General features: G+C 34.2%; 1 protein-coding gene across 1 annotated transcript in view; it reads right to left on the bottom strand.

Moving 5' to 3' along the window:
• Positions 1–6,301, bottom strand: part of LOC110105976 (ABC transporter G family member 42) — an 11,292-nt gene extending 4,991 nt beyond the window's left edge. Inside the window, exons 1-10 of the mRNA XM_020835678.2 lie at positions 5,755–6,301; positions 4,534–4,743; positions 4,363–4,447; positions 4,118–4,277; positions 3,956–4,032; positions 3,819–3,872; positions 2,390–2,480; positions 1,356–1,939; positions 952–1,268; positions 717–877 (exon numbers count right to left, since the gene is read on the bottom strand). Of these exons, the coding sequence (XP_020691337.2) occupies positions 717–877; positions 952–1,268; positions 1,356–1,939; positions 2,390–2,480; positions 3,819–3,872; positions 3,956–4,032; positions 4,118–4,277; positions 4,363–4,447; positions 4,534–4,743; positions 5,755–6,179 (2,164 nt within the window). The 5' untranslated portion in view covers positions 6,180–6,301. The remainder of the gene's footprint in view (positions 1–716; positions 878–951; positions 1,269–1,355; positions 1,940–2,389; positions 2,481–3,818; positions 3,873–3,955; positions 4,033–4,117; positions 4,278–4,362; positions 4,448–4,533; positions 4,744–5,754) is intronic.
• Positions 6,302–19,556: the final 13,255 nt, after the last annotated feature.

Raw genomic sequence — 19,556 nt, 5'->3', positions numbered from 1 at the left:
GATTTTCTGGAGTGGCATGGCTCGTAAATAGGAGTGAGATCAAGGGCGAATAGGGAGTGGTTCGAATGGACGGCCGATAGTGAACCCTTAGATCATGCACCGTTCATTGGACATTTGGAGGCCTTAATGATGTTGGAATTCAGCGATCTTGCGCTCGTTGGATTTGTGTCGTCGAGCCGCTCGATTCGAGTATAAGCTCGTCAAAATCAGAGACCGTTTGATAACTCAAATTGCTGTTAAAACCTTCCGACAGTACTTTGAGTCCTTGATTCAGACTCATTTGGGCTCGGATTGGGTTGATCTTGGTTTCTTTGGGTTCGTATTTCCGAGACGCTCAGTTTGACTGTAAGCTTGCTGAAATCGGAGTTTGGGTGCTCCCAAAATTAATTTTTGAAGTTTCCAACTAGCTTTTGCCTCGAGATTCGTGCACGATCAAGATAATTTTTGCATGACGTATCAGTTGCCCCCCTATTTTCGGATGTCGAAACTCTAGGAGTCAAAAAATATTTGTTTCAATATTTTTAACCGGTCGAATCGCAAAAAATTACTTTCCAAAAGTTGAATATTTGCATAAACTTGACTGTAGAGGCCTCGGTGAACTCCAAAAGTATCAAAATTGAGTCTGGAACGTCAAAAAACATGTCCGGGGACCCCGAAAATGTCGAAATCGGACCTTTCGGGAAGAAAATCTGGCCAAATCGCAAAAAAAAAAGAACCTTTTGGTAGAATGAAGCCCCCAAGAACAAACATCATGAGGAGTGTGAGAGCGCCTCCAGTGTTTGAAATTATCATTGATCTACACACCCCTGCAGTAAGTCTAAACAACCCAGCGGCCATCTGCTGAATTAAGAACACTACCAATAGCTGCTTGAAGAATATGTTAAACAAAAATAAACATTAATAACATCACAAATTCTCAAATTCCACAATCTGAAAATAGCAAGAGCTCACCTACTAGCCTCTGGTGCAAACCCAATAGTGTAGTAAGTGGTGACAAGCCACGCAATGGACTCAACCACAGACATGGGGATTGTGAGTAGAAAATTTGGAAGGGTGAAAACCCATGCAGGGTAGAAGAGCAAGTCCCTCTGCTTATAGAAAACTGGTAGTCTTCCAATGATTATCGACAGCTCCGCAAAACCATTGAACATATTGACAATGAGACTAAAAAGAAGTGCACCAACGTAGATACTACCATTTTCTACACTGTCTGTGTGCATTCTTGTTCTCAAGAACACTGTTGATGCTATGAGAGCCGTCAAAATGATCTTCAAAAGCAAACAAAATGCATTATTAAACAACATACTACATATGTTCTAGTTTCAAATTCAAGTCATACTATCTGGAAGACAAACCTGTACAGTCTTGATGATGTATACAAAGGAATTGCGCTTAATGAGCAGCCATTCCTTTGCAAAGGAGGCCCTGAGGAGATCAGAGTATGGTACAGGATTCTTCTCGAAAACAAGTGCAGCGCGGTGGCAACGGCTCTTGTCAAAGGGAATGGATAGCTCATTCTCTAGACGAAGGCCCACATGGAAGCGACGAAAATGCTGAACAAATTCAGATACTGGAACATATTGGTATGGTCGATTATGGTCATACCAGTATTGTGCTTGGTCCTTACGAGAGGTAACCTCTTGGAGGAAATCAGCAGTGCCTTTCCTCTCAGGACAACGAAAACCACATGATTCAAAGAATTCCAGGACAAGTTCACGTGGACCTTGATACACTATCTGGCCTTCACTTAGGAGGATAATGTCATCAAAGAGATCAAACGTTTCAGGTGCAGGTTGTAGAAGAGACATGAGAATGGTGGCATCCCCTAAATGCACGATTTGTTGCAAGCATTTTACAATTTGGTAAGTAGTAGAACTATCAAGCCCAGTTGATATTTCATCCATGAATAATGTATTTGTTGGCCCCACGATCATCTCACCTGCATTTTTCAAATGTTATAGTCTAACATGCTAAGCTAACAACTGAACAATGTCTCTTACATGAGAGTATGACGTTCAACAAAATAAGTTAGAACTAGAGAGAGTTTTTTGTTGACTTAAACAACAGTTATCACTCTAATAACATTTAATCTCATTTTACAATTTGGTATGGTGGACCTTAATGCTGATGGAAGCTCCTATTGACTGACTTGGAAAATTGTAATGATTCTTTATATTAAAGGAAATTTTGGGAATAGGTAAGACACTCTAATGCTTATCTAATCATCTTCAAATAATTTAGACACTTAGGCTTCATTTGGGATGGCTTTCTTACTGTTTCTTAAAGCAGTTTTTTTTTTGAACTAAAAAGTTGCTTTAACAAATAGTAAAAAAGACGTCCCAAATGAAGCCTTAAGGTTGATGTGAAAACTCTATTTTTGAGCACACACCAGTAGTGACGCGTTTCTTCTGACCACCAGAAATCCCCCTTTGCATCTCATCTCCAACGATGGTATCAGCACAGATATCCAGTCCCAGTATCTGCATAAAAAAATTAAGCTCCCAAATGAATTCAAGCTAATACGGGGCATTTAAAATCTGCAGGATTTACTATTTATCTTACAAAAGAAGTCTCAAATTTTGATTCTCCGAAGATTTATAGTATTCATTAAGTCTATTTTAAATCATTCGGGCCCTAATTTTTACTTACCCAACACGTTTTTGATGGGTCATCAACTACAGGATTCAATTCACCAAATCCGATAAGTCTTATTATAGAAAGTAAAAAGCATAAATGAAGTTTAGAATTTAATATTGAAATTAAAAACAAGATTGAAAAAAAAAATATAAACTATATACAGATGAGAAGTTAAGCAAATGATTACTATTAAGAAAATATTAAAAAACTGCTGTGCTTGAAACGCAATCAGAGTAGACCAAACAACAACCACCTTGCGAGCATCACAAAGACATGGGAGAAGCGTGGGGGTAGGCCAACTCACTATAGTACAGGAGTGGGTGAGCAATTCGGTCAATGCGAACTCCAACAACCCAAGACTAGCAGCACTTGGATTGTCATCCACTTTGCAATTTTTTAATAAATTTGTATAAATATCTTTAATAACTTTATGCTTTAAAAAAAAAAAAACAAATTTTTATGAATATATACATTCATATTCGATCGAAAAAAACTAATCAAATCATTTTAGGAATTTGAATTGAATTCAAGCCTCGTTTGGTAGCATATGGAGTTTTGGTGAGAAACGGTGGTTCCAAAATTGCCTTTTACAAACTGAGAATAAAAAATAAGGCTTGGTTTGGTTGGGCGTAATTGGTGCCATTTCCGTTTCTAAAACATGAAAAAAGATGTGGATCGTTGTTTGGATGCATAACTTTTACAAAACTGTGTTTTTCAAACCTCAATTATCGCACCAATTTGCGAAGTTTTTTATTTTTGCTACTCCGTTGGTAAAATACATTTTTGGAACCACAGTTTATCACCAAAACTTCTTTTGCTACCAAACGGGGCCTAAAAAGTTCTCAAATTGGTACGATAATGGAGATTTAAATAACACATTTTTTTAAAAAAACTATGCATCCGAACAACAACCGACATCTTTTTTCCATGTTTCAAAATGTAAATGTCACTAACTGCGCCCAACCAAACCAAGTCTCATTAACTTATTGATCATGTACCAAATCAAATATCATATGACTCAGAGAATCATCAAATATCATATCTACACTTTATGAAAACAGCAAAAACATCATTCATCCCAAACAATATAATATAATAATAAGTGATTAAAAACTTTAATTAAAAAGCTGATCAATGTAATTAACAACTAATGCTTCTGATTAATCGGTGGCAGGTCATACCCGTAAAGTGTAGTCCGTTTGGAGGCTACTCTTCACCCCTTCCATCGAAGTGGCCTAACAAATTTTGAGCAATCAAAACCTCAATCAAATAAAAAATAATTATCAACATTAATTCAGAATTAGTATAATGACAATACCTTCATGAAGAGGTCAACTTCGGCTTCTGGAAAAATCCCTGCCACTTTCTCTCGCCTTAACAGCTCCGTTTGAAGATCTGAAACCCCACATTAATTATAATTAACACAAATCATTAACCTACCTAATCAAAGAGATAATGATGTTTAATAATTTAATCGAACCGTATCGTGCTCCCACGCCTTGACACCTGGCAGAGAAGTCCAGTGTTTCTTTAACGGTCATCTCGCCGACGTGGACATCATTCTGGCTAATATACGCCGCCGTTTTCTGCGGCACGAACTCATTCAGCCGGTAACCATTGTAGGTTATCTCACCGCTCGCCTATCAAGCACCAGCCACATAATTAATTAATTAATTGATTGATTGATTAACTAAGCTAATCCATGTTTAGTCGAGTTAATCCAACCTTAAGAGTGGAGTCAAGCTTTCCAGCCAGAGCTAATAGAAGAGTCGTCTTCCCCGACGACGGTGGCCCCAACAAAAGCGTCATCCTGTAACAAATTGATTCGGAATTCTTAAGAGAGGTTGAAGAAAGAGAGCAGGTTTTAGTTGCAGAGAAGGTGTTTGATGAAATGACCTAGAGGGTTTGATGATGCCGGAGATGTCTTTGAGGATGGTGAGAGTAGCGCGCTTGTTGAGTCGGATGCCGATGGCTTCGAGGGCTGACTCCAGGATGTTCTGTGCTGAGTTGGCGAGCGTTGGTAGGGCCCGATTGCCGACGTAGCATTGTGCCTCTACCTTCAGGTTCTTGAACCGTACCTCGACCGTTGGAAGTTGGATTCCAACCCTATTAAATTAATTAATTAGTTTTTTTCTAATTAGTTGATGGGGCTTTTATTTGCTATAGTTAGTATTAGTTGAAAGATGCTATTTCAAATCAGTTTGTTAAGGGATTGGTCAACTTAATCAGCTAATTTGATGAACCAAAATAATGACAAATTAAATTAATTTTTAAATATATTTTGAGTTAATCGAGCGGCTCATTAATGAGCTGATGGGTTGAGCCAGATTGACTTTGACTCGAACTCATATAATATATAAGCTCGAGTATAGGCTTGAGCTCAAAAGCGTGGTTTGATAAGCTCAACTTATAAGTGCTTTAACGAGTCGAGTTCAAACTATCTCATTATACAGCTCGGCGGCTTACTTAGCCCCCTAATATTAATATCATCACATATAGTTAAATTATTTTATTATAATTTATAGTATTTATTATTTAAAATTTTTTTATTCAAGGTAATTCTTTTATTATTATTCTCTTTTACTTATTATATATAGATTTATTTCTATCAAGATATTAGTTGTTACTTAATGCAATAAACGTTGGCGCAATTCTAATTTTCTAATAGTTCTTACCAACTTTTTATCAGAGTAATTCTTAAAAATTATATTATATTTATTTTGAGATGAATGAAATAAATAAAAAATTAAATAAAATTTATGTTACATTCATCTTAAAGTATTTGAATAAAAAAATAATCGATGAGAATATAATTTTTATAAAATAAGTTGTGAAATTCTTCAATTTATTTTGATATAAGTATAATATATACATAATCAATTATTTTGTATTAATTGAAGCTAATAAAATAATTTTATTCTTTTAATTAATCATCAATAAATTTTATTATTTTCTTCACTTCTTTAAAATTTATCCTAACAAAAAAATTTTTCCATTAGCTGAAATCTTTTTTTAGAAATATTAAATTATTATGTAAAGTAATTAGTAATTACAAATATAAACTTATTCGAAAAATTTAAGAAAAAGAAAGAAAAACATAAAGAAGAAGGAACCGACTTATCAATCCTGTTTCTGAATTTGGTGAGGAAGCGCTCGTTATCTTCTTCAGCTACTTTAAAAACACGGTGGATAAACTGCTGCCGCTCGTCGACGGTGAGCTTTCTCACATCCACCTCCTTATGCACCAATCTCTGCTGTTTAATTTGATCTCCGCCATCAACTCCGGCGGCGGCGGCTTCGGCTGCGCCGTCTTCGACGAAGGACTTGAGGATTCCTACGCGAACTCGATTGTAAGTGGGAAGTCGCTCTATGGCAGCCCACCGGAGCGCCTCCTCGTCGTCGTCGATGCGGCGTCTTGAAGATGCAGTATTGCTTCTTGTGAAGGCCTCGTCTACTCCCCAATTCTCCAGATTCATTCCTCGGCTGATGCTTCTACTCAGCCGCAAACTCGCCTTTTTACCTGAATCCCAAACCCTCTCCATCGATCCTCTCTACAATTTCCTCTCTCTCTCTCTCTCTGCTTCTTTACATAAATGTGACTTTCTCACTCTACTGGTTCTTTTGGAGGATGGAGGAGATAAAGGATGTGAATCGGAGAGGGTTTGGGGTCACGCTTCTTATATTATTGAAAGAAGGCCGCCTTAGGCGTTCCGAAACAAGAGCGGTAGGTGAGCTTAATTAGTTAATTATATTCATTAATTAATAATTAACGTGTTATTATTTGATTTTATATAGTTTTCTCTCTTCTTTGATTAGTTAGTCCAATGAGATCCAAAAAGGCAATGTCTAGTTTGGTAATGCGCTTTATTTTTAAAGAAAATATTTACTGAAATTTTAATTTATTAAAAAGTTAATTCTTTTCTTATTTAAATTGGATTAAAATTCGATCATGATATATTTTAAGTTCATTAAATTTATTTTTAAATTAGTAAATTATGTATAATATTTATTTTGAAATAATTAATGCCTTTTTCTTCCATTCATTTTAGTTCGCCTATAAAATTTTAATTGTTGCATTCAAAAATATTCATACATATATAAATTGAGTCTAGATAGGTCATAGTATAGATATAAAATTATAACTAAAGTCAAGGGCATGTCATAGGAGATAAAATGATTTTTTAGGTAAAAATTAGGAAAAGAGAAATATCATTAGGTCTGACTTAATTGAAATGATTTAATAATTATATATCATAAGTTACAAAGGATATACTTTCCCGTAATTTAAAAAAAAAATGATATAATGTAGAAGATATGGGTTGCGAAAGACTAATTTCAACATGAAAGTAAGATGATTTTGGATGTGTTGGAGTTTTCTTCAAAAGATAATTGGTAGTATATTCAGAGGCCGCAAATTAAAAAAATGGGCATAAGCTCATATGTCGATGTCAACGTTGATGTTGATAACAGATCTTGACCTTAGTAGTGATGGCAAACGTCGATGTTGATGTTGTAATAGCCCATATATTGATTCAGTTAAATAAAATTTTTAGGAGTCATTATAAGTTAAACTTACAAGCTATCTTCCTTAATATTGATATTATTGTACTTTAATTATAATAATTTTTTTCTTAATTTTAGGGGCAATATAGAAAATTAACATTTATCGGTACAAGTTGAATTTTTTGGATGATTTGATGTCCGTTTTAGAATCAATTTAATCATATCATTGTAGACATACTTTCAATAAATTTCAAAAAATTTTAGAGATCCGAATTTGAAGATACATAAATTTTATGACAAAAGTTGAGCAAATAGAATAATTATATTTATACCCTTATATTATTTTATTATAAATATCAATCTCCACTACAGAACTTATGACATTGCCATTTAATTCATTTTCCCTAAATCAGAGAAGCAAAAAAAATGAAAATGATAAGAGAAAAAAAAAAACAGAAGAGAAAAAAGAAAACTTATGATTTAAAGGTCATGGAGTGATTTTTTATAGTTAGTCATGTTTTGAAATTTGTTAGTCTCATGGTAGGCTACCATTGCCCTAACTATGATTTCAATGATTTTGTGTATTTTGTAGTTTATAAATTTTAATTTGGTTAGAATGTATAAAAGTTATGATATCTTGATTTGTGACAAATTTTCACAGCTTAACTTTTGGCATGTAATAAATGTTATCAATAAGAGCATTTTAACTAGAACATATTAAAATTTCTCCAGATAGAAAATACATTAATTTGGGTAATTTAGATAAATTTTTAAATTTGAGAAATAGTTATGAAAATTCTTTTATATGCATATATGACCTGCATACTTATACCTATTTTCACTACAGAAAATTCAGGCATTACCAGCGGTTTTTTTTTCGGCGTTTAATGTAAGATTTATGGCGATTTCGTAAAATACATGCGGTTCAAAAATCATCGGAATAAACCACGTAGGAAATGATTTACGGTGGTTATACTTACGAGCAGTTTTCTGGACGCCTAGTTGGGCAGTAATTTCCTATAACGCCGGTGACCGCCGGTTATACTACAGGAAAACAGCTAATTTTCGGTGGAAATAAATTTGATAGAAATTCCGGCGGATTTTCGAAGGAAAATTTTTGGTGGAGCTTCGTCGTATTTTTCGATTGGATTTCCGACGAAAATTAAATATGTTTTAAAAAAAGTTTTAATAAATTATTATAATTATTAATTTCTTATCAAATTAAATTTTTTATTTTATAATATAATAGTATATTTTTAAAATTACGTTATAATATAATAATATATTTTTATAAATTATGTTGTAATTAATTAGATATTATTATAATTATGTTGTAATTAATTAGATATTATTATAATTATGTTGTAATTAATTAGATATTATTATAATTATGTTGTAATTAATTAGATATTATAAAATTATAAAATTATTAGATATTATTTGTTATGTTATCGGGGGTTCTAACCTCGCCACAGGCGCCCGCACGCATTGCCTGCTGGCTGGGCGGGCCAGTTGGGTCGGTTGTTTCTAGGCAGGCTGGATTGCTTGGGTGGGCCGGGCATTTTGGGTTAGCTAGGGGGCGGGAGTTGGGTCGGTTGTTCCTAGGCAGGTTGGGTTGCTTGGGCGGGCATTTTGGGTTAGCTAGGGGACGGGATGAGGGTAAGGCTCTTGGGCTGGCTCGGTGTGTTCGGGTTAGCTAGTGGAGGGCGGACATAGGTGGGGCGGGCTGCTAAGATTGAATTTTTTTTCTTATTTTCCGGCGCAAACATAATCCGTCGGAATTTTTTTTTCTAACGAATTTTGCGACGAATTATTTAATATCGGAAAGGCTTTTTTGACAAGCATTTTACTGTCGAAATAATTTCCACCAGAAATGCTCATTTCTGACAGATTTTATCCAATTTCCGACGAAAATGAACGCCAAAAAATAACATTTTTCCTGCAGTGTTAATCACCGGCGGCTTACCAGTCGTCCGGCTGTCTAACCGCCGGTGTTACTGGCGGCCAAACTGTGGGTAGCCGCCGGTAAACCACAGGTTAATCACCAGCGGCTTACCGGCTGTCAAAACAGCCAGATTACCATCGGTTGACCGCCAGTAAACCACCGGTATTTACCGGCTGCTTTATTAAATTCTGTCAATCCTCTTCGACCCAGTAATAATTTGTTATACATCCAATATCTCTCTTCTTGGATAGTCATTTAGAAGTTAAAGCAAACGTTTTCCTATATATTTGTGAAATCAATTATTAGAAAATATGCCGTTTGAACAAGTGTATGTGCTTTACTTTTAAACAAGTGTACTTTACTTGAATTGGAATGCATTCACCAACTATCCAATAAATACAACAATACAAGATAAATAGTTTATGTGACAAAATGGAAAACTTGGCTAATGACTCGTATCCTATCTCTAAGGGTAAAGCCACTCATCACCTGCAACACTTAACCTTATTTGAGATTATGCGCAACAACATTGGTATAAATGAAATGCATTGGCCTCCTTGGCGATAGTGTGAATGGGAATTGATGTTGATGACTTACACCGGCTTTATTAACAATAACATATGTTGGTACTTATTTTAACATTATGCATCAACCTTATTGTCTATGGCATGAAATAACATCAATATTAATGACGTGCATCAGTCATGTTAACTACAATATGTTTTGATTACATGCATCATTTGAGGTAGAAGCTCTTAAGAATTTCATTATTAAAAATTGGTGAGAATTATACGATTTGTTGTTGTCTCCTAAATCAATCATACAACCCCACATTTATAAGGTTTTATGCTATTTTAAAGAATAATGCATTTAATTACCTTAGGCATCTAACCTTAAATATAACTTAGAGATATATAAGAATTACACATGGTAATTGTTGACGTAAACTTAATCTTGAAGGTTTGAATTCTTGACTTGTAAGATCTAATCGAAACTTCTTGGAAGGAGACACCAACTAATTGGGTTGGCTTGCTAAATGAGGTTATTGACTTGGCGGATAAAGTGATTGTCCCGTTGGATTGTTAATATATCGTATGGCTGATTTGCGGCATGCAAAACTTGGTAGGCAAACTCCAATAGGCAAGTTGCCATATGCATCGAGTTATTGAACTTTTATTTGTGAATCATCATATGTGTTGAGTCTTTAAACTCCAATTGGGGTATTATTTTTCTCTTCAAGTTATTGAACTCTGATAAAATAATTTTCAAATGTGCAAGTTATTAAAATCTAATATGTGACTTACAATAGTAAGTTTAATTTGATTCTAGTGTGTTCATGTCAAATTTGATGTTTTATAGGGATTGAATTTGATTAACTTCAAAACTTTTGTCCGAAGCAATAATGTAATATAAATCTTATCTTTTTTGTTTTTATTTCAATAAGCTCATTAAATATGACTTTTTCCACATAAAACTCAAACTTAGAATTAATTGAAAAGGATGACTTTTCTTAAGCATGAATTGTCCATCTACCTAAAGGCTTAATTTGGCTCTCCTGCATAGTGTACTCTTTGAATTTTCAGATGATCCTATGCTAATATCATTATAAATTCAAATAGAAGTTGGTCTCTCCATAACTTAATTAGCATAATATTTTTTAAAGAAATAAGTTTGTCCAACAATGTTTTAAAGTGTTTTTTTTTTACCAATTTGAAGTATTGAAAATCAAACTTATCAAGTTTTTCAATCAATTTCTTGATTATTTTCATTTGGGCATATATGTATTTATTTTTCATTTCGTTAACAAATACAACGGATTTCCTAATAAGAATGAAATCACCCAGTTTTATGTTTAGTCTTCAAATTATTGAGATCAATTTGGCTTTATGATGATAACTCTCGTTAATTCTCTGTCTGATTAAAAAGATTGGATCGGATAAGTTAATGAGTTCCTTTAGTCATCGTTGCGATATGAGGATGTGTTTCCTAAGTTGTCATTTGATCTTCTACACTCACAAATCTCTTGTGTCAGACTTCTTTCCTAGTGGAATATTTCTAATATCTTATGTTGATTCATGCTCAATGCACCTTTTAGGATATTGAATCAAGATTTATCAATGAGTGGCACTTGAATATTACTTGTAGGACCTAGAGATTTTTAGAAGAACTACACACACAAAGCATCTTAAATTAAGAAATGAGCTCATAGAGAGAAACTCTAGGGATTTTACTTCTAAAAAATAATCTTAATAACATTAACATATTGGTCTCTCCTATAATGACCCTATAGCCCCTTATTTATTGGTCTTATGCATTATACAAAAATCTATTTAAAGACTAATAAATTTGATTAAGAAAGGCATCTAGCTTAAAATATAGATGAGACATAAAAAAGATGCACATGAATAATCATTGATTAGAGCTTCATCTTAAATGCTAGAAACCTTGATTGATATGATCCATTTGTTGACTCGTTGGATGGAGTCATTAACTTATTGGGCAAACTTACTAGATGAAGACGCTTATTTATTGTATGATGTCACGATTTTGTTGGACAAACTTATCGAGCAACCAATCCATTATATGTCAACTTACATTATGACTAATTTATTGTGTGAAGTTTTCACCTTATTGACTTATTTGGAAGATATTTCCAAGTATTTTTCTTGTGATAGTTGTTCATCAAAGGCTTATACCAATTCAACTTAATTTGAACCAGACTCTTGAGACATTTAGGTGTAATGCTTAAACTATGCCAATAATTAAAATATATATTTCATACATAAATGTCAAAAAAGTTAGGTCAATGACTAGCTTTTATGAAATATATTAATAGTTTTTCTTTCTCTTCCATTTGTATATTATATATTTATATGCATGTAGTTTAATCCAACTTTAATTTCTTAAACAAGTAAAATATTGCTTCTTAAATATTTAGCTTATAATATTCCTAATCCCCCTCTCATTAACTTTTTGGGATGAACTATTCCTAAAGAGAGATGCAATTCAAGCAAATGCATCTATCCTCCCTCCCTCCCATTTTGTTTACATATATAAATTAATTATATTTAGACTTTTGCCCTTCACAAAGCTTAGTTAATGCTCTCAACCATCCTATTAAGATATTTTGATATTAAGGACTAATGCATCAAAAGTAAAAGGTTGCTTGAAGATTCAATAGAGCCTCATAGTAGGAAATATTAATTATTTTATCATTAATCCAAGCTAATTAGTCATAATCCACCTCCTTAATTAGCCATAAATAAATAATTACTTAATTAATTAGCATCTTACAAGTTCTTAGATTGCTACCAAGAATAGAGGATTTGGTGGGTAACCTTGTTTTTAATAGATAATTAATAAGCGAATTCTATTGGAATTTTGTAAGTCTTCCTCTGCTGGATTTGGTGGGTAATCTGATTAAACATTATGCTTTCCCTTATTTTTTTTCCAAGGAGAAGTATTTTTTATATGATAGTTCTAACAAATAATATTATAAAATTTAAGTTGTCAATCATTCAATTTGAGAATAATTAAAGTATTTTATATGTTACAACTATTGTACAACATGCTTGCAATTAGATGCGTGAGGAATAAGAAACCAAAATCTTTTGGATGGTTTCTTTTTTTTTTTTCTAAAAAAGAATCTAAAAAATAAATATCTGCACTGACTATGGAAGCACAGCAATAACAAATCATTCAATCCATCACAATCATAAGAATCAGCAAAACAGGATATTTGAATGATTAAGGTTTTGTTTGAGATGATTTTTTTATTGTTTTTTGAGGCAGTTTTTTAGTATAAAAATTAAATTTTTTATACTAGAAACTGTCTTAAGAAGCAGTAAGAAAATCATCACAAATGAATCCTAAGATTTATTTTGAGACTGCTTTTTTATTATTTTATGAAGTAGTTTTTTAGTGCAAAATTTTCAAATTAAAAAAAAAAAATTGTATTAAAAAACTACTTCATAAAACAATAAAAAAGCTGTCACCAAAAACCATTATTATTTTTTGAGGTTTTTGGGATTCATTATTATGAAGATATATCTTTTGAATCATAATCATTATTTTTAACATGAATTGTAATGAAGTTCATGGAAGATTAAGAGTTTTCTCATATTATGCGCATCGTTATGATGATTTCTCATGCAATGAAGTCATAGACATAATTTCTCCAACTATTATTTTTTAGTATGACCAAAATCTTTTAGGCTATATACATGCGAATGATGCTATAAGGATACATGTGCTTTATTTAGGCATGTATTTCAAAGTTTTGATACTTTAGAATAGTCCATTGGATGATAATTAGTTATCAATAAGTTCAAGATTTTTTATCAATATTATCATAATATTGATGTGTTTTATATTTGGTGCAATATATATTACATGACAAACTAAGGTTTCGTTTGGGACAACTTTTTTACTATTTTTTAAAGTAACTTTTTAGTACAATAATTTTTAGAAAATTTTGTACTAGAAAGCTGCTTTAAAAAATAATAAGAAAGTTGTCTCAAAACGAAGCCTGAGATGGCTTTTTTGTTGCTTCTTAAAGCAGCTTTGTAGCATAAAAAATGTTAATTTGTGTACTAAAAAGGTTATTTAAAAGCAGCAAAAAAGTCATCCCAAACGAAGCCTAAACGTATCATATGAAATTTGGATGCTGAGATTATTTCTAGATTTGAATAAGAATATCTATGAGATAAAAAATTATATACTCCTAATTTAGAAAGTGTAGATTGACTTATTAAAATTATCATATCTTTTATGTATAAGATATATATAATATAATATTATAAAATATTGATATATCTCATAATATATGTTATTTAATATATTTGAGCATATATTTATATATTATTTAGCATAAATTATGCATAAGATGGCACATACAAGTTTCTTTAATGAAATATATAAGATAATATCATATGTGATTTTTTTTCTCAAAAAATTTAGGGAGCAATAGCCATAAAATTGGTGTTTCGACTTTCAAACCTTATTGTTACGGGCTAGAGTATATGCGACGATAGAGTTAAATAATGAGTCTTAGCATTGTACGGATATCCAGCTCACACACAGATAACACAAGATGTTTTTATGTGAAAAACCCTGGAAAGGGTAAAAACCACGGGGCCTAGCCCAGTCTGAAATGATTCCATTAGTGTTTGGGTAGATTACAATGGTCTGACTCGTCCTTGAGGGTGATCAAATTACAAATGCCAATCCAGCGTCCAGCGTCACTTAGTGGACTTGCAGAAGTCTGGTGCTACTTGAAAATTTGGGCATCAATTGGTAGCCTAGCGGTGGTTTGGCATAACTTTAGCGTTGGGTGACGATCCGGCAGAAGTCCAGCATCGGATGGTGGTCCAACAGAACTATGGGGCATCAAGTGATAGTCCGACAGGACTTCGGACATCAAGTGGTGGTCCAATAGAACTACGGGCGTCATGTGGTTGTCCGGCAAAACTCCGGGCCTCAAGTGGTAGACCGGTAGAACTCGGGGCTTCAGGTGGTGGTCCAGCAGAAATCCGGGCCTCATGTAATGGTCTTGTGGAACTCCGGGCCTCAAGTAGTTTTCTGGCAGAACTCAGAGTCTCATGTGGTAGTCTGACAGAACTAAAGGCCTCAAGTGGTGGTCCGGCGGAGCTTAGGGCCTCAGGTGGTGGTTTGACAGAGCTCATGCCTTAAGTAGTGGTATGAGGGAGCTCAGGACCTCAGGTGGTGATCTAGTAGAAGTCCGGGCCTTAGGTGGTGGCCCGGTAGAAGTCCTGGTCTCAAGTGGTGATCCGGTGGAGCTCAGGGTCTGAAGTTGTGGTTCGGTAGAGCTCAGGGCCTCAATTGGTGGTCCGGCGGTGCTCAGAGCCTCAGGTGGTAGTCCGGTAGAAGTCTGGACCTCAGGTGGTGGTCTGGCGGAGCTCAAAGCCTCAAGTGGTAGTCCGGCATACCTCAGGGCCTCAAGTGGTGGTCCGACGGAACTCCGGCAGTGGTCGAGGAGGCAATGAGGCAAGAGCGATCTCCGATCTCTCTCTTTTTCCGTAGGCTTAGGGGTCCCTTTTCAAGATGGAGGAGGGGTCTATTTATAGATTTCCTAGAGTAACATGACCCGTAAAGAGGAGGACGATCAAGGGCAAATGGGGAGTGGTTTGGATGGACGGTCGATGTTGAATCCCTTGATTGTGGACAGTTTGATGGACATTTGAATGTCTTAGTGATGTCGGAATTCAATGATCTTGGGCTCATTGGATATGTCTCGTCGAGTTGCTCGATTTGACTATAAGCACGTCATGTTTGGAAACCGTTTGATAATCCAAATTGTGGTTTGAACCTTCCAACAACGTTTTGGTCTTCGATTCGGACCCATTTGGGCTCGAATTGAATCGGTTTGGTATTGTTTGGTTCATATTTCTGAGACGTTCAGTTTGAGTATAAGTTTGCTGAAATCATAGTTTAGATGGCCTCAATTTTAATTTTGGAAGTTTCTAACTTTATTTTGCCTTAATATTCGTGCCCTATAAAGATAATTTTTTTAATACGTATCACTTATAATCAACGTTTTAAGAACCGGACCGGACCGGCCGGTTGAACCGGCACCCGGCCGGCCGGCCGGTTCGGTTAGCTGAAGAAACCGGGCAAGCAAAGAACCGGTATCGAACCAGTTTGACCGGTGGTCGAACCGCAAAATCGGCGAACCGAGAACCGTGTATGAACCGGCCACTTAAGCCCTAATGCGATTTCCACCGTTTGATGTTAATCATGCGGTATTTAAGTTTGGGTAAAACACTTAAACATGTAAAAACGAAACCTAAATTTTATTTTCACCTCCCGTAACTCCCGAAGCCATCCGCTCCCCTGTCCGTTCGTCGCTGCACTGGGCGCTGCAGCTCGACTTCGTCCGTTCGTCGCTGCTCGCTTCTCGCTGCAGATACTCCTTCGCCGTTCGTCGCTGCAGCTCCGCCGTTCGTCGCTGCAGCTCCGCCATTCGTCCAGCGCTGCAGCTCCGCCGTTCGTCCAGCGCTGCAGCTCCGCCGTCTGTGCTTGGATCCTTCGCCGTCCAGTTCTTAATCGTTGGTGCTTGAATCATTGTAAGATGTTAATTTTATTTTGAAGAAATGTTATTATCATGATGAATAAAATGTTGCCTGTCCGATTTTCTTCCTTCGTCGCTGCACTGGGCGCTGCAGCTCGACTTCGTCCGTTCGCAGATACTTCTTCGCCGTTCGTCGCTGCAGCAAAACACTAAACCTTTCATCTTATTAAGAATCGCATTTATTTTCATCCACTCCATTATATGTTATTTGTTTTTGGTTCTTCTAAATTCTAATGACAAATAGCTACTCAAAATTTTACATATTTCATACTAAATTCTTGAATATTACTATTGATATGAAAATGAAATCCATAGTGAATGTATTAGAGGAAATTTTTTCATTTATTTTATAATTTTAATAATATTATTATTTATTACGTCATCCGGTTCGACCCCGGTTCGACCGGTTCGACCGGTCGAACCGGTCAAACCATGAACCTCTCCTTCTTCCGGTCGGTTGTCCGGTCCGGTTTTCAAAACGTTGCTTATAATACATTAATTATTTAGTTTTAATTTTTATCCTTTTTATTAAAAAAAGTAAAGGAAATCTCCTGGCTGTGGGCCCACCGAGGAATGGGTTGGGCAACTACAAAGTTGATAGGTGGGCCCCTTAGGAAATTGGGCTTGGCTCATGTGAACGCTTGGAAACAGTGCAGCTTCTTACTGCAACGTTTTAAAACGTGTTGTCACTTGAGAGATCATGACCGTTGGATGTCACAATTGGCTTAAAGCAACGGACAGATTTAGCTGAATGATTCTACTTAAAATTGAAAAGAGTTGGTGACCACCAACCCAATTTTGCTCGATCAAGTCAATACGTAAAGGAAGAAAACCTTTATTAATTAGGTGGATGGGCCCATTTGTATTCTAAGTATGATGAAATATTTACTACTAAGTTTTGAATTCAAAGTGGAAGGCAATCATATAATATATAATCAAAGCAAGTCCTTTTTTTTCATAACAAGTAAATTTGATTTTTTTGTAGATCTTCATATTTTTCAATCTATTTATAGTTTTAATTGCAATATTAATATATTAATATTTTATTTGAATTTTGTTTATTTTAGAATTTTTATTATTTTTTGGATTGCATAGTTATAAGTTAAATTATGTAAAACATGATGTCCTTTTAATTTGTGCGTACATATACTCTATAGATTGAGAGATAAATACGATAAATACATATAATGTTTACGTGATTTAATAATATATATTGGTCTATAATATAATGACTAAATGTCATTGTTCTATTTTTTCTGTGTCAGTATAATATATATTTTTGCTCAATGTTTACATGTAACTCTCTTCTTTTACTGTATTTTATTCACATAATATTCCTCCTTGCAACTATGATTTAGGTTTTTTTTTTTGTCTGGGTGTTTCAAATGATTTGAAGAATTAATCAGCATTCTTCCACTTTATCTAAATAACGATTTGATAGCATAACATGTAGGCAAATAGATTTAACTTGATTGATGTTAGGCTGAATTTATTCAACATAGATATAAACGATCAAAGAATGTTTAGTAGTTTCTAACAAAATAACTTCATGCTTCATCTTCAATTACTAAACAATCATAACTCATCATTAGTTAATAGAATAACAATAAATATGACTAATATAAAATCTTAAGCTCTTAAGATTTAAAGCTCGTCGAAACATTTATTTTAACCCAAATAATGAAGCATCTATATACTTTACAGTGTAGGGGTCTATTGCTACATCCAATTAAAAATGATGCTAACTTTTTTGCTTTTGTTAATTCACCATCATATTCTTGCATTGTTCTTGAAGGAACATCCTTGAGCACAACATAAAGGAAAGAAGTTTAGGGTTAAAAGGAATAAGGGAAAGCAATTAATTTAAAAAGGAACTTTGTAGAGATGACTTTGACAAAAAAAAAAATCTTCAAAGTATCGACAAACATGACTTTGACATATTAGAAAGTAAAAAAACAAACAATATGAAAATACTTGACATTATCATATATTAAACATATTTGAAATGTAAAAAACTCCATTGGATTCCTCTAAGCTATTCATATAGGCACAAGTTTTTCTAGCAAAATGATTCAAGTAGGAAATATGTGTGTGGATATATACATATATCACCCTCCCCACTTCTATCGATATCGTCGTGAGTTCTCCTTAATCACAACCGGCTCCACATAATAGAACTCCACTGCAGCAAAATATGTAGAACTTGCTCCAAAACAGTCCTCTAGGAACCAAATCAAAAAATAAATAAGAGGAAAAATAAAAACAAAGTTGCTTATATAGTGGCAACTTGCAACTTGCATGCTTGCCAAGCAGATAGCTGACCTCATAGCTAAGTTCTATCATTGTTGTATTCCTATTGTTAATTAGGGTGCAAATATGTATGCTGACATAACACTTGATGTCAATAAATAGAAGTAGGTTGATAATATAATTCAAAGATGACAACAAAAATTTTATAATAGTACAAACAAACATACAGCTCTTAGTCACAAATAAATTTGTGGTGATGAGCGCTAGAAATTTAACAAAAAACTTTTAAATATTACGTCAAACTTGTATGCTATAAAAAAACTTTTTATAAAAAAAAATCAAAATAATTAGAAAATTTAATGTTAAAAATATGAATATGTGTATATACATATATGACAAACAAACAAATAAAAAAATATAAAAAACTCTAAATAATTTTATGAAACATGGTAAGGAACAAAAGAGCAATCACCATCAGAAAAGATGGAAAAAAAAAACACCCCTTCATCAGTGCTATGAGTAGTGATGTTTGAACTTAGCTCAACCAACCAAACAACCTTCCAACATTAGCCACTGTGTTCTTTGAACAAAATATTCAAAGGCAAAATAGAAGCAGCTAAGCTAGAGATGCTGCCATGAAAGCCTCATCTGCTCACCACAAGTGAATGGTTTCAGTAATGACAAGTCAGAGAAGTAGGTTCAATTTTTCATTATTTTAATCTCTTTATGAAGCTATGAGTATTCCACACCATTAGTATTCTGCTTTTGAATATTGAGTTGGGGTCCCACAAACATATAAAGAGGATTATGTAAGCTTGTCATGTAAGAAAGTAACATGTGCTGCTTATAGAGCAAAAGTCAAAGTTTGGTAGACTAAAACCTCCACATGCTTCTATTCTGATGCTTTGGTGTTATTAGCTCATTGGTTGTTGATATAGATAAGCTCAGATTCAGACCATCCAAAGAAAATACTCTTTGACACTGTAGCTTCAAGGTTTTATAATTGCAAGCACGCATATTCATGATGTATTTATGTATAGATAAATACATATTATTGTAGTGACGTGTGCATATTCCATATTTTTATGTTGCTTTCATGTAGACTTTATGCTCACGAAGTGCTGATACTCG

Source organism: Dendrobium catenatum, unplaced genomic scaffold (assembly GCF_001605985.2).
Source record: "Dendrobium catenatum unplaced genomic scaffold, ASM160598v2 fragScaff_scaffold_9, whole genome shotgun sequence".
NCBI lineage: Eukaryota > Viridiplantae > Streptophyta > Magnoliopsida > Asparagales > Orchidaceae > Dendrobium > Dendrobium catenatum.
This window is presented reverse-complemented; position numbering and strand designations above follow the sequence as displayed.